General features: G+C 39.8%; 1 protein-coding gene and 1 long non-coding RNA gene across 8 annotated transcripts in view; one reads left to right on the top strand and one right to left on the bottom strand.

Annotated features, from left to right (window-relative positions):
- Positions 1-6879, top strand: part of TAX1BP1 (Tax1 binding protein 1) — a 76106-nt gene extending 69227 nt beyond the window's left edge. For 3 of the 7 annotated variants that reach the window (XM_039523423.1, XM_039523427.1, XM_039523424.1), the window contains 2 exons: positions 5533-5618; positions 6226-6879. In XM_039523423.1, coding sequence (XP_039379357.1) covers positions 5533-5618; positions 6226-6427 — 288 coding nt within the window. In that variant the 3' untranslated portion in view covers positions 6428-6879. Of the gene's footprint in view, positions 1-4565; positions 4657-5532; positions 5619-6225 lie in introns of those variants that run through there. The other 4 variants (XR_005593824.1, XM_039523425.1, XM_039523426.1 and 1 more) reach the window with 4 other exon arrangements.
- A 3920-nt stretch (positions 6880-10799) lies between these two features.
- LOC120397357 lies at positions 10800-12787 on the bottom strand. Its single transcript, XR_005593747.1, has 3 exons — positions 12674-12787; positions 11984-12030; positions 10800-10898 (listed from the first exon to the last, which is right to left on the bottom strand). It is a non-coding gene; the product is annotated as an uncharacterized LOC120397357 (long non-coding RNA).
- Between the last annotated feature and the right edge of the window lie 1232 nt (positions 12788-14019).

Below are 14019 nucleotides of genomic sequence, written 5' to 3' on the forward strand. Positions count from 1 at the left end.
GCTTGATACCCTGGGGTCTGATTTGCAGAACTGCTGAGTGCTCACAGCTGCAACTGAAGTCAATGGAGCTCTGCTTTGAATGTATTTATAAAATCTTATATAATGCTGAATTAGGATCTGATTTTTCAGAGTAGATGTATCAAATTGGGCACCCAAAATTAGAGGAGACTTTTGACCCAAATCTCTGTCCCTCAGTTCCCCTCTGTAAAATGGAGATTATACCCTCTCACCTCAGAGGGGTGTGCTGCAGATAAATAAAATGTTTGTGAAGCACTTGAATGCTATAGTGAAAAGTGCCTTAGAAACGCCCCTGAGTGGCATTTGAATAATATGCAGTAAAGTCATGAGGCCACACACTGAACAATAAAAAGAACAGGAGTACTTGTGGCACCTTAGAGACTAACAAATTTATTTGAGCATAAGCTTTTGTGGGCTACAGCCCACTTCATTGGATGCATGCAGTGGAAAATACAGTAGGAACACGCACACACAAAATAAAACAATGGGTGTTACCACACACACTCTAACGAGAGTGATCATTTAAGGTGAGCTATTACCAGCAGGAGAGAGAGAAACGTGTGTGTGTGTGTGGGGGGGGAGAAAGGATCCTCACCAGCAACCACAGACCACACAACAAAAACACTAACCCAGGAACCTATCCTTGCAACAAAGCCCGTTGCCAACTCTGTCCACATATCTATTCAGGGGACACCATCATAGGACCTAATCACATCAGCCACACTATCAGAGGCTCGTTCACCTGCACATCTACCAATGTGATATATGCAATCATGTGCCAGCAATGTCCCTCTGCCATATACATTGGCCAAACCGGACAGTGTCTACGTAAAAGAATAAATGGACACAAATCAGACATCAGGAATTATAACATTCAAAAACCAGTCAGAGAACACTTCAATCTCCCTGGTCACTCGATTACAGACCTAAAAGTCACAATATTACAAAAAAACTTCAAAAACAGACTCCAATGAGAGACTGCTGAATTGGAATTAATTTGCAAAATGGACACCATTAAATTAGGCTTGAATAAAAACTGGGAGTGGATTGGTCATTACACAAAGTAAAACTATTTCCCCATGTTTATTTCCTTCCGCCCCCCTCCCCCCCCCCCCCCCACTGTTTCTCACACCTTCCTCCTGTCAACTGCTGCAAATGGACCATTTTGATTACCACTACAAAGTTTCTCTCTCTCCTACTGGTAATAGCTCACCTTAACTGATCACTCTCAGTAGTGGGTGATGGTAACACCCATTGTTTCATGTTGTGTGTGTCTGTGTGTGTATACACAGACACACAGACACACACACACTTTTCCTACTGTATTTTCCACTGCATGCATCGAATGAAGTAGGCTGTAGCCCACAAAAGCTTATGCTCAAATAAATCTGTTAGTCTCTAAGGTGCCACAAGTACTCCTGTTCTTTTCACGATAAAGTGATTACACTACAGTACTTGTATGAGGTTAATTGAAAAATACTGTTTTTTATCATTTTACAGTGCAAATATTTGTAATAAAAATAATATAAAGTGAGCACTGTACACTTTGTATTTTGTGTTGTAATAGAAATCAATATATTTGAAAATGTAGAAAAACATCCAAAATATATTTAATAAATTTCAGTTGGTATTCTATTGTTTAACAGTGTGATTAATCGCAATTTTTTTTTGAGTTAATTGCTTGAGTTAACTGCAATTAATGGACAGCCTAATTATTAATACAGACAGCAAAAATAAAGCACAATGAAATATAGAGAACTGTTAGCTTGAGTAATTAACAATGACCTATAAGATCGAGAACTCATGAGCAAAATTCATAATTACCAGTTAGAGAAATGTAAAACAAATGCTGAAGCATCTCTCATGGCAAAATTTTATATACCGTGGAGAGTAAATGTTGATATGTTTAAGGAATTCTTTAAACCTGGTAAACCCTCAATATAAAGATTATAATTTGTTAATTCTGATAAAATCTAGTTTTCTATAGGATGTGTTAATGGGGCAGAAATGCACATGCACCTAAGGCACAATCCACTGTTTGCTGATACAGCTTCCACAATTGAACAGGAGGCATTGAGTAGCATTATGAGTAATTAATATATGGTGCAGAGCATACATATTCAGTATGCACCATTTTATACGTTTTAATGTTTGCTGGAAATATATTTACAAGTATAATTGTTTTTTCTTTTGTGATATTAAAAACCCTAGTAGAATTTATGATACACCAAGCTTAGTGTGTAATAATAAATCCTCTCAGTAATTATCTAATGTTTCTTTTCAGACAGTTATGCTTTAATAGTAAGGCACATTAACGATTTCTTTCAGGACTGCACAAGTGCTCTTTCTAAAGTAGATAGCATTAACTATAATTTGTGCAAGTGGAATGATGAAGGTGGGGAGTCTCTTTGCTCATCCATAATTGTTAACATACAGCTGGTAGTCATTAACTCCTTCATCTTTAGTACTCTCTGCTAAGGACATTTTGAATTAATATTTATTACTGGTAAATCCTGATTGCTGACCCTAAGAAGCTAAATAGATTAACAGTGTGATTATGATGCATAGCTTCTGAGCATGTTTTCTGGTTTGGTGCTCTGTACTAAACAATGGATATATGTAAGCATGGAAGGGAGGGAGTATAGGAGCAGAACTGATCAGAAAATAGATTTTCTGTCCTGTGAAAAAATTCGAGATTGTAAAAACATTTAATGCCAAATCAGGATAAACAGCAAAAATTTTGAATTATGAAAACAAATTGTTTTGTCACTTGAAACATTTGTGTTTGCTTTCAGCCCTTTTATTTATTGTGCGTGTGTGTGTGCGCGTATGTAAAGTGAATTTGAAAATGAAGTCATTTTGAAACCAACAATCAAAGCCCTAAGTTTCAAAATGGGGCATTTTGACATTTTCAAAACGTTATTTTCCAATTTTGGCAAAAAACTTCAGTTTTGTCAAAACCGTATTTTCTGATGGAAGACTCTTGGTACAAATTTTTTTTGACCAGCTCTATTGAAGAGCCCTGTCTCTAGGGGGAAATGCCATCTGCTTCACTGTCTAGAATACTGTTAACAGACCTATTGAAATAATGCCAAGTGTTCAAGAAATGGCCTTCTTAGCTATAAAAATGAAAGGATTATAGTCGGTTTTAAGGGATTTAAATTAAACTAGGTATGTATTTGCAGTATAAATATGCATGTTTAGATAAATTTGTGTTTTTTATTTTCTCATGGTAAATATTTAAACAGTAATGTGGAATAGTTCTGATTTGCTCAGAACATGATTTCCCCACATTTGTTTGTGTCTGTCTCTTTTCTGCAATAACAACCTTTTACTATGTAATGAGAAACACCAGTAGTAGTTAGATATTAACCAGTAGTTTTTCTCTATTAATAATTATACTCTCCTCATTGGTGACAAAAGGAACAAATAGTGCTTTTACAATCCATATGCCCCTTCTACTGCAGGTGCTAGGCAAGCATGTTAGATAGGAAAACATGTCTGTCTCTAGCATCTGCTGCAGTAAGCCCCACTAGCTGCTTAATGAAAATGTTAAATGGTTGAAATTAAGCAGCTGTTGTTCAGAGAGTGAGGAGGAGAAAACTATTGAAGGAATTTCCAAATCTGTCTAGTTTCCATTAACTTTTCTTGAGAACACTGTGTAGTTATTAAAAAAAATAAGAATAAAGAACCCAGTGCAATTTGAATGTAGATATGAGTTGTCTGTGCAAAGTAGACATGCAGTTGCACGTATCTCTTGTACATGAATTTTTGAAAATCAGGCTCCCAGTGTCATTGTTCACACTTCATGCTTGTGTTGAGTACTAGGAGAAAAATGATCTAGGACAGTGTTTCCCAAACTTGGGTCGCCGCTTGTGTAGGGAAAGCCCCTGGCGGGCCGGGCCGGTTTGTTTACCCACCGCGTCCGCAGGTCCGGCCGATCGTGAATCGTGGCCAGTGGGAGCGGCAATCGGCCGGACCTGCGGATGCAGCGGTTAAACAAACTGGCCCGGCCTGCCAGGGGCTTTCCCTACACAAGCGGAGTCCCAAGTTTGGGAAACACTGATCTAGGGGTACGTCCAGCGATCGATTTATCAGGGATTGATATATCGCATCTCATCGAGACGCGATATATCGATCCCCGAACGCACTTCCTGTCAACTCTGGAACTCCACCGGAGCGAGCGGCAGTAGTGGAGTCGATCCCTCGCTGTGAGGACGGGAGGTAAGTCGGAATAAGATATGTTGACTTCAGCTATGGTATTGCCGAAGCTGAAGTTGCATATCTTACATCAACACCCCCCTCTCCCCAGTGTAGACCAGGCCTAGGAGATTGGATTCCAGAATGTTTTATAGGTTTTGCTGAGGCTTTTATAAATAAGCAGAATTTACTTACTTCTTTACTTAGAAAAGCTTCTTGGTTTCTGTATCCATATCCAGAATGGAACTGAGAGGATATGCAGAAGACAAGTTTATTACTAGTAGGCTTGTACTTCATACAGTGTCAAAAACATGCACAACTCTAATTTTTCTTTTCTTCTCCCTTAGGGTTTTTCTTTGTATCTTGTTTCATTCACCTGTGTTATACAAGAGCAGTGGTGCAAGCAAATCCTAAATTTGAGACATCATTATGATTGATTAAAAAACAAAACACAGCACTGCCCTGGTTTTTTCAACTGTCAGAACTAAATTGAAGTACTATAGGGTATCCTGGAGCTTATTCAGTTTTAGAGTTTCACACCACAGACAGATTTTTTTGGGTGTATTCTCCAGTGGCAGACCTGGCTGGGGCTAACTTTTAATAGAAGCTCCGAGGCAAACTTGATTGTCTATCAGCATAGTGATCCTCATCAGCGCCTGCTGCAGCTGTTTATGTGCTGTTAGCGTTCCTGAAATGAGGACACAACTGACAGAGCTGATGAGAGGAAGCAGCCAAACAGGGCAATTTAGCTGATGTGCCTGACTGCAGTGTGAAATGTGTGACATGCTTGGCTGGCGATAGCAGCATATACAGATCACTCAAAACGGACTGTTGGGAAGCAAGAATGTGAATCTAAATCAATGGATTTTTTTTCCCCATTGAAATTCTAGATAATACGATGTCAAGTTAGACTCTTAATCTGTCAATCTGAATTTTATTTCTGAGTTTTAGTCCTTCATAAAATGTTATTGTGCCTCATAGTCTGGTGCCCTGCATTTGGTTTAACATAAGATTTTTGTTCTGATATGGCCCCAGGCATTTGCAGTCAGGTGACCGATGTATTTCCTTAATAAATGTATTAGTAGGAGTGTTCTAGTATCACTGGCACAGATTTGACCAAGCACCTACACTATAAAAGGCAGCTTTTTATATTCATTAACAAGTTCCTTGTTTTTTGTATGTTCTAGTAAAAGTAGTGTTTCAGAAGGTCCAAAGTAAAAGATGGAAATCTAGTCCAAGTTTTCTCTGAAGATGTGTTTGAGAGAACATGTTTTCTCATGGATATTCTTGATAACACTGCATATTTTTTCATAGGATGATGATGAGACTGTACCTTCTGCTCCTGATCCTCCAAGTCTTCTCTTACATGAGCGTGGAACAGGTTTTTGTTTTGACTCCAGGTAAATTTGTCTCATCTTTCAGCACTGTCATCAACTCGAAGAAAAAATTTTACTATTCAGAACTTCCGAGTAGTGTTCATTGTTACCAGGGAATTCACTCTTAGATGTGCAATTCGGAGACTGTTGTCATTATGCCTCATTTCACAGAACATGACTATTTTTGGCACATAAATGAAATTTTTTTTCTTGCCAACCTAATTGTGAGGTTAAGTTAAGAACTTCTATAAAGTGTTATGTTTGCTAAGAGCAGACTAAGGATTTATGAGCAGAGAGAATGGTTTCCTAAGAACCTGTTTGGCCATTAAGACATTCAGTAGAATTTGCATTCAATAGTAGCTGGAATTATGTCAAAATTATGTAACCTTTTTGACGCCCTGTTATTTTGGAATTTCAATATAAAACTATTTTAACCGCATTGAACATTTCAGCTAATGTCTGTTCTAATTAACTGTAAAACACTTACTTGGATACTTAGGGGGCTAAACCTGCTCCCATTTAAATCAGTGGCAAAACTCCTATTGACTTCAGTGGCAACAGCATCAGACTTTTATTTCTCAGCTTTACTCAGTGATACGTTGTGTCAGTGTTTCTTTTTCTTTCTCCCAAGTTTTGATGTGCACAAGAAGTGTCCCCTTTGTGAAGTGATGTTTCCTCCTAACTATGACCAGAGCAAGTTTGAAGAACATGTCGAAAGTCACTGGAAGGTGTGCCCCATGTGCAGTGAGCAGTTCCCTCCTGACTATGATCAGCAAGGCTTTGAAAAGCATGTTCAGACGCACTTTGATCACAGTGTTTTAAATTTTGACTAGATAAGTATAAGTAATTTTTGTTTGGGTTTTTTTGTAGTCAAGCTTAAAAAACATCTCCACCAGGCAGTCCACCTAGAGAAAAGAAAATGCAGCTTTCATATAACTTAATGCAGATATCTAAATGCTACTTTCAGTATACAATACTCTACAGTGTAATTGGAGTTAAGGTAAATCTTTGGCCTATCAGCAATTGTCAGGTTAGCCTCTCTTAATCTAATATTCTATAATGAAAAAAATCCACCTTGTATATGTGTCTGTGTTTATTCCCTGTTTAGTGAAACCTGTAAGGACACAGGGAGAACTTGGATGTGATTGGCCTCAGAAACAAAGTCTTATTTCTTGGTGCTGTTAGTTACGCAGACCGACTGGAGGTTTCTCTTGACCGTGATAATTGGAGCATGATTAAATATTAAAACTTACAGTATGTAATAAAAGGATGTTTCTCATAGTAACCTTGTGAAGTATTTCTTTGGATAACTGTTGATTCAGAACATTACATAATTTATCCTATGAAAATATAGTTTTCTAATCTACTTCAGAAATGTAATGTAGTTGCATGTATTGAGAGACTACATGCTTGCAACAAAAAATAATTTATGGCAAATACTTTAAGACAAACATTTTTATAAGTAAAAGTAGAGAATAACTTTAAAGTACATTTATGCTTTAAGGAAGTATTTTTATGAATTGAAAGGAACTGTTATGCTTAGGATGACTAAAAAATAATTTTTTAAAAATCACTACCATTCAGTTTAATTTGCACTTAGTAGAAAATATTGTTTGGAGAAACTCATCGTGTATGTTTTCACACAGAATCAAAAAGTACCTTTTTTTTTTGACTGGGTTTTTAAAATCTTTTACATTTTAATTTTGCACATTCTTTCCACTATGTAACTATCAGTATGTATATCTAAACATTTTATATTTAAAGAATTACTTTAAAATATGTACTAACTAAACCAAGAAAGTAATATGTTCCTTTGGATAAAATAATTTGGTTTTCACCTGTTGTACAGTAGTCTTGTTACATTAAAGAAAAAAATTGTTCATGGAGTCTGGTGTTCCCCCTATGTTTCTTTAACCAATTAAAGTAGTAAATTATGTAATTTACTTTTCAAAAAGTTTTGCTTAGCTGGAGTAAGAGATGACTTACTCTCAAATACTTATTTGCTTCTCTTCTAGAAGAGAAGACCTAAACAATTGTGTTGTCTGCAGGTCCCTTTTTCATTTAGGTGGCCAGTGTTTAATAAGCGATTGGATTTTCCCAACTAAAGCTAGTCATCATGGACAAATTACATCTGAGTATGCAGCCATTACTTCATCAGTTTTCTTTTAAGTCTTGTAATTCTGTTGAGGAAATTAGAGAGGAAATCTAGTACTGTCAAGGGTTCTTAAAAAATGTGTACTAAAATCAGTGTAACAAAATACTGAGCACTATTATTGTGACTCTTATTGACTAGTGTATAAAATATATAAACAGAAGATAAAATTATTAGTAAAGGCACAAGTCTTGTTATGGCTGTGTGGGCCACCAAAATCTGAAAACAACCTCAGCACTCAAGTTTGTCTTGAAGCAGATTCAGGACTGGTAGAACTTTGTCTTATGAAAATTAAGGAGTCTTCTCTGAGTAGTATCCCTAGATATGCTTTGCTTCAGGTGCACATGCACCTCTTGAGCTCCTGATAGGAGATTTTCAATTAGAAGTGTCCGTTTGGCCTGTGCATGCATCCTATGCCTCCTCGTGCCAGATACTGATGCAAAATAAGGGTGTAAGGACAGACAGTTCTCAGTTCCTTAATTGCCTCGGCCTGAGATGGAGTCCTAGTGTGTCCACCGTGGGTGGACTTGGCTTTTCTAATATTTCTATGGTGGTTAACAACTAACTATAAAAACAATCTTAGTGTACTTAAGCAGTGAGAGGATTGTTTTACTCCTCTTTCCCCTTCATGAGACCCTTTTTCCTGGCATGATGCCTGGCTCATCATGTTTCAAACATTTCCTCTCCTGCTGAGTGACTATACCTGTGAGCAATGATCACTTAAAGTGTGTCCGTTGCTTGGGGGAGTCCCGTGTCTCCCAGAAGTGCAACTTCTGCCTGGCCCTCATGTCCAATGCAAGGAAAAACTGAGAGATTAAACTCAGACTGCTAATGATAGAACGCTCCCTTTGGCCAGCTTCTGAGTCAGGTCAGGAGACAATGCCTCTCCTCCCAGTATATCTGTCACCAGAGAGATACCTTGGAAGACTTTGGAGGCTTTAGGGAAGGCTTCCAAAAAGAGGAGTGTGGATTCTCACCTTAGGGAGCCAGCTCCAAAGTAGTCCAGGTCCCTGGTGAGATCTATAGTCTCTGAAGTGTCGACCTCTTCGACTCAGTGTCATTGAGTTGAAGGATTCCTTTTCACGGGGCCATAAAGTCACATAGCATGAAGGAGAGGGACAGCTCCAATAAGGCCTCAGCACCTTGCACCGGCAAGGAGGGAAAGCAGACACTTGGGACTGGCACAGTTAAGTTCAGCCCAGCTGTTGGTACCTATGCATTCAGGCCAGCAGTAAGTACCCATGCATGCTGCTCCCTCAGCATTGAGCAAACTACAGCACCAGATGCCATTGGCATCTACTTCAATATGCCTACCATTGGTGGTACCATCAGCGACTGTGGTCTCTGCTACCGCATCAGTACCAATTCCCTATTTGGTATCATAGGAGTTCTATTTAAGGACTTCTTGATAATATACAAACTGGAGTTCCCTTTCTTCATGGGTACCAAGTGTGTCTCAGTACCGAGACCCTGATCTCCAGACTACTGTCCTTTGGTACTACAGGACTCTCCACTGTTTTCTGCAAGTGCTTCTCCTTTGGATGAGATGGGAAGACATCCAGTTGGCCTCCTGTGTTTCTATTTCTGTACAGGGTTCTCAAGCATATCCCTTTAGGAACACATTCTGTGAAAGTCATAGAGAAGATCCAGGTTCATTATCAAGAGTGATTGAACCAACTTTGCATGCTACCCCCACTTCTGTACATGCCCCCCAGATTGGGGACCGTCTAATAAGGAGGACAAAGTTGTACAGCGCTGTCTTCCCCTACCCCTCACAGGAGGAGACATTTCAGGAACAAGAAGCTAGAGCAGAAGAGGCCACCCCTCAAACATCCATTTCATACTCCTCTCTAGATGAGGCGGTTATTCCTCCACCACCATCCACAGCTGATGGTTGTTGGTGATTTCAAGACCTCATAAAGAAGATAGCTGACACTCTTCAGAAAGAATTAAGAGGACAAGGATTCACAGCACTAAGTGGTGTACGTCTTGCAGTCAGCAACAACTTCCAGGGTGGTGTTACCCGTCAATGAGATGCTCCTAGATCTGGCTAAGATGGTGTGGCAGACACCTGCGACTATTCTGCTCACACTTAAGTGGGCAGATCAAAAAGTAAGGGGATCATAATACTACTTTTCTTCCACACTCCACCTCACTCCCTGGTGGTGGATGCAGTAAATGAGGGGTAGGATAGCACTTAAGTCTACCGCATATGACAAGGATCAGAAAAGGCAAAAGGCCTATTCATGAGCAACCCTGCAATTCAGATCACAAATTATCAGGTGATCATGGCCAAATTTAAGCTTATAGATAACAGATTCATGGCTTTTATTGAACATCTGCCACAAGAACATAGGGAGCACAGTTTGTAAATCCAAAGATGGTAATCATGCAGAAAGAGAGCCACCCCCCTGCCCTGCATGACTACCATCTTTGAAGCAACAGGTTTGATGGGTTGCTTGAGGATTTGAATCCTCTCAAACCTTTGGATTTACAAATTGTGCCCATTAGCCCACTTCCCCCTTTGGGGACTGCCATGCCTACTTCCAACATGCTTGGAGGTGGATCACTACAGAAAAGTAAGTCATACTATCCATTTTACATCACTCCCTCCCATCCCCTCTTCAGGGTCCCTCTCACAAGCTTTTACTGAGGTAAGAAGTGAACTCTCCTTTGATTAGGAGCAATAGAGCAGGTTTTTCCTCCTCGCAAGGGATTTTACTAAAAGTATTTCCTTGTGCCAAAGAAGGCCAGAGGGTAGAGACCAATCCTAGATCTAAGGCTTCTAAACAAGTTTGTAAAGTCTCAAAAGTTCAGGGTGGTGGCTCTGGCAGCTATAATTCCTTTTCCCGAGGAGGTGGTTTGATTTTCAGTCCTCAACCTGCACGCTGCATAATTCCATATAACAATATACCCATCACCCAGGAAATAGTTATGCTTCACTATAGGGCAGGAGTAATACTGAGTGCTACCCTTCGGCCTTTTCGTGGTCCCAAGGATGTTCTCAAGAATCCTGGCTTTTTACCTCCAACTAGAAGCGATCCTAGTTTTCCCATATCTCAACAACTGGCTACTCAAGGGCCATTCCTACAAAGCAGTGCTATCTTCCAACCAGATGGTCCTTCGTCTGTTCCAGGAGTTGGGATCTGCAACTGAATATATATTAAAAAAAAGTCCACATTAACCCCTATATAGAAGACAGAGTTTGCAGGGGCATATTTGCACTCATTGAGAGCCTGATCCTACTCTCCCTTAGATTTTATCCTTATTGGGTCTGGTATGGGCAATTCAGGGGTGACCTCCAACCACAATAAGGAATAGTCTTCAGCTCCTGGGAAACATGGCAGCTTGCATCTTTGTGACCAATCCCAGGCGGCCATATTTCCACTGCTCCAGTCAGACACACATTGGATAGACAGGTGATGGTGAGTCTACAAGTGAGGAACTCCTTAGATAGTGGAAGAATCAACTCCATATCTGTGCACGTGTTCCTTTCTGTCACCCAGCCCCTTCAGTGACTAACAATAGATGCATCACAGTTGAGGTGGCAAGCCAACCTCAATACCCTCACAATTCAGGTTTCCTGAGTTGTCCACCTGCACTATCTCCACATCAATCTGTTGGAGCTCTGAGCCGTCAGGAACACTTGCCTTCATTTTCTCTCTCTCATAAGGGGCAAATCAATCAGGGTCATGCTAGACAACGTATCTTGTCTGTTCTGTATTAAGCAGGGAGGCATAAGATCCCCTTTCTGTGTGCCGAAGCCATGCAAATATGGAAACTGTGCATAGCTCATCAGATCCCAATTTAAGCAGTCTACCTCTTAGGTATTCAGAACACCACAGCTGATATCCTCAGCAGATGCTTTTCACAGGATTACAAATAGGAGTTAGACACCCAAGTGCTCCACAGGTAAGCCCCTTAGTTTTCAGTTTAAACTGATTTTTACCAAAAAAAAACCCCAGGCTTTACAAGAAGTATGTTTTTTTTTCCTCTCCTGATTTTTACCCTACTTTTGTATCATTCAAATATATATAAAAAAACTTGTTTTATTAGGAAAATACAATACATTGCATAAGATATGTGTGTTAGGATAAAATGTTAGTCTGTGTATAGGAAAAGCTGCCTGTTGAAGTAAGGCTATGTATTAGTCTAGAAGTTACGCACAATAAACAAGCACGCACATAAGCTCTGAAGGGTGTATGCATCTGAACGTACTGATGAATCTCACACTCACCATGTACACATTTCAAGCTGTTAGCAGATAACGGTTTAAATCTGACACTAAAATGGGAAGAAAACGAAAATCTGTATCAGAATGTTTCAGAACACAAGTATTCAAAAAAAAAATAGCAGAAAAGCACGTAGTTGAGTGTATGCGCTGCAAATGGTGTGGCCCAATTATTAAATATAACTATTTATAGGCTAATAGTTCCACATCTACAACAATAAACTCTTTATTCAAATGAAAAGAGTTATTTGGGAATTACAGATATACTGTTTTCTTAAACTCAGAGGTGGCATTGTGTTTTAGTTCTGCAGCAAACCACATTGAATTCCATTCATCAAAGCATTAATCTACTGAATACTTCCCCCACGTCCTTCGGTCCTCCAAAATAAACTGATAAATTCCTGGGAAAAATTAAATAAAATAAAAACCAAACCCGAAGGGCCTTATCCATAGCATATCCCTAAGATGGGGACTGCCAGAGGTGGATCTCTTCCTCACCCCTAAGAACAGGAAGTGTCCCCTTTTCTGGGCCACCATTCCTTGGGAGATGTTTTTCTTCTATCTTGGAATAAGGGTCTGTTCTATGTGTTTCCGTCAACATCGCTGATACTAAGAGTGATGAACAAGACCAGACAGGACAGAGCTAGAGTTATTTGTGTAGTGCTGACCTGGCTGAGACAAGATCGGTACCCTTACCTGCTTCACCTGGGTGTTCAACTGTTGTCAAGTTCCTGAACATTCCTCATCTCTTGTCACAGAATGTGCATCATGGGCATGGCTCCTGGATGGTTCATTGGTTTAGAATCCTGCTCTACAGAAGTACAACAGGGGTTACTGAATAGTAGAAAGATCAACCAGCACTACTTACTTGCAGAAATGAAAAATTCTTCCATTAGTGTTGTCGATATCATCCTTTCAGTCATCCTGGATTATCTGTTGGAGCTAAAGAAAGTGGGGTTATCAGTTCCATTAAGGTCCATTTGGCTACAAATCAGCCTTTCATCCTCCAGTAGGATTCTCCATATTTGCTCATCTAGTGTCATCTAGGTTTACTAAGGGTTTGGGGCATCTCTACCCATAGATTAGAAATCTTATCTTGACCTGGGATCTCAACCTGGTACTCAGTTACCTTATGAGACCTCTGCTTGAACCAATGGCAGCCTGTTCTTTGTTGCATTTATCTGTGAAGACGGCCCTTTTAGTAACCATCTCCACCCACCAACAGGTGAGATAGCACATTCACCCAGATCACAGGCAACAGCTACGGCATTACTGAAGAATGTACCAATATTTGAAATATGTAGGACCTTTGTATGGGCTTCAGTATTGTTTTCAAAACATTACACCCTAATCTGTGCTGTCAGATCTGATGTGGCACTTGGTTTTCCAGTATTATCTTCAGTACAAAGCTCCCTCCTCCATCTAGGGATACCAAGTAGAAGTCACCTGAAGTGGAGCACCCATATGGATGCTACTCAAAGAAGAGGAGGAACATGTGTCCCCTAATGGGTGCGCCACTATGCACCCTCCTCCATCTCTGCTTCAGCTTGTTCCTTAGTTCCTTCTTCACACAAATGTCCCCTAAGGAACTATCTGAAGCAGAGATGGAGGAGGGTGCATAGTGGAGCACCCCTAGGGGGACACAGCTCAAAGAACTACAGTTACTGCACAAAGCGAGCAATCTTTTTTTTTTTTCCTTCCAACTGTTATGTATAGCAGGGAGATTTGTACTTGCTTACATTTATGAAGTACCTACCTAGTGCTCTGACTGGTTCACAAAAAGGGCCACAGACAGGTATCAAACCCTCACAACATGTTCCTGTTTAACCTCCCAAATCCACAGACAATTATCCATCTCAAAATCATGCCTCCATCCCTGAAGACCACCTAAGCTGGGCTACTTTGGACCAATGGGGAATATGAATATGCACACTTTACCTGGCCAGTCTTGAATCTCTGAATGAAGATGTCATCATCGAACAGCCTCAGAAGAATTCACTTTTTCTTTAAAAATGTTGGAGTGTTTTGTGTGGGAAACAGGA

Source organism: Mauremys reevesii, linkage group 2, assembly GCF_016161935.1.
Source record: "Mauremys reevesii isolate NIE-2019 linkage group 2, ASM1616193v1, whole genome shotgun sequence".
Lineage (NCBI taxonomy): Eukaryota > Metazoa > Chordata > Testudines > Geoemydidae > Mauremys > Mauremys reevesii.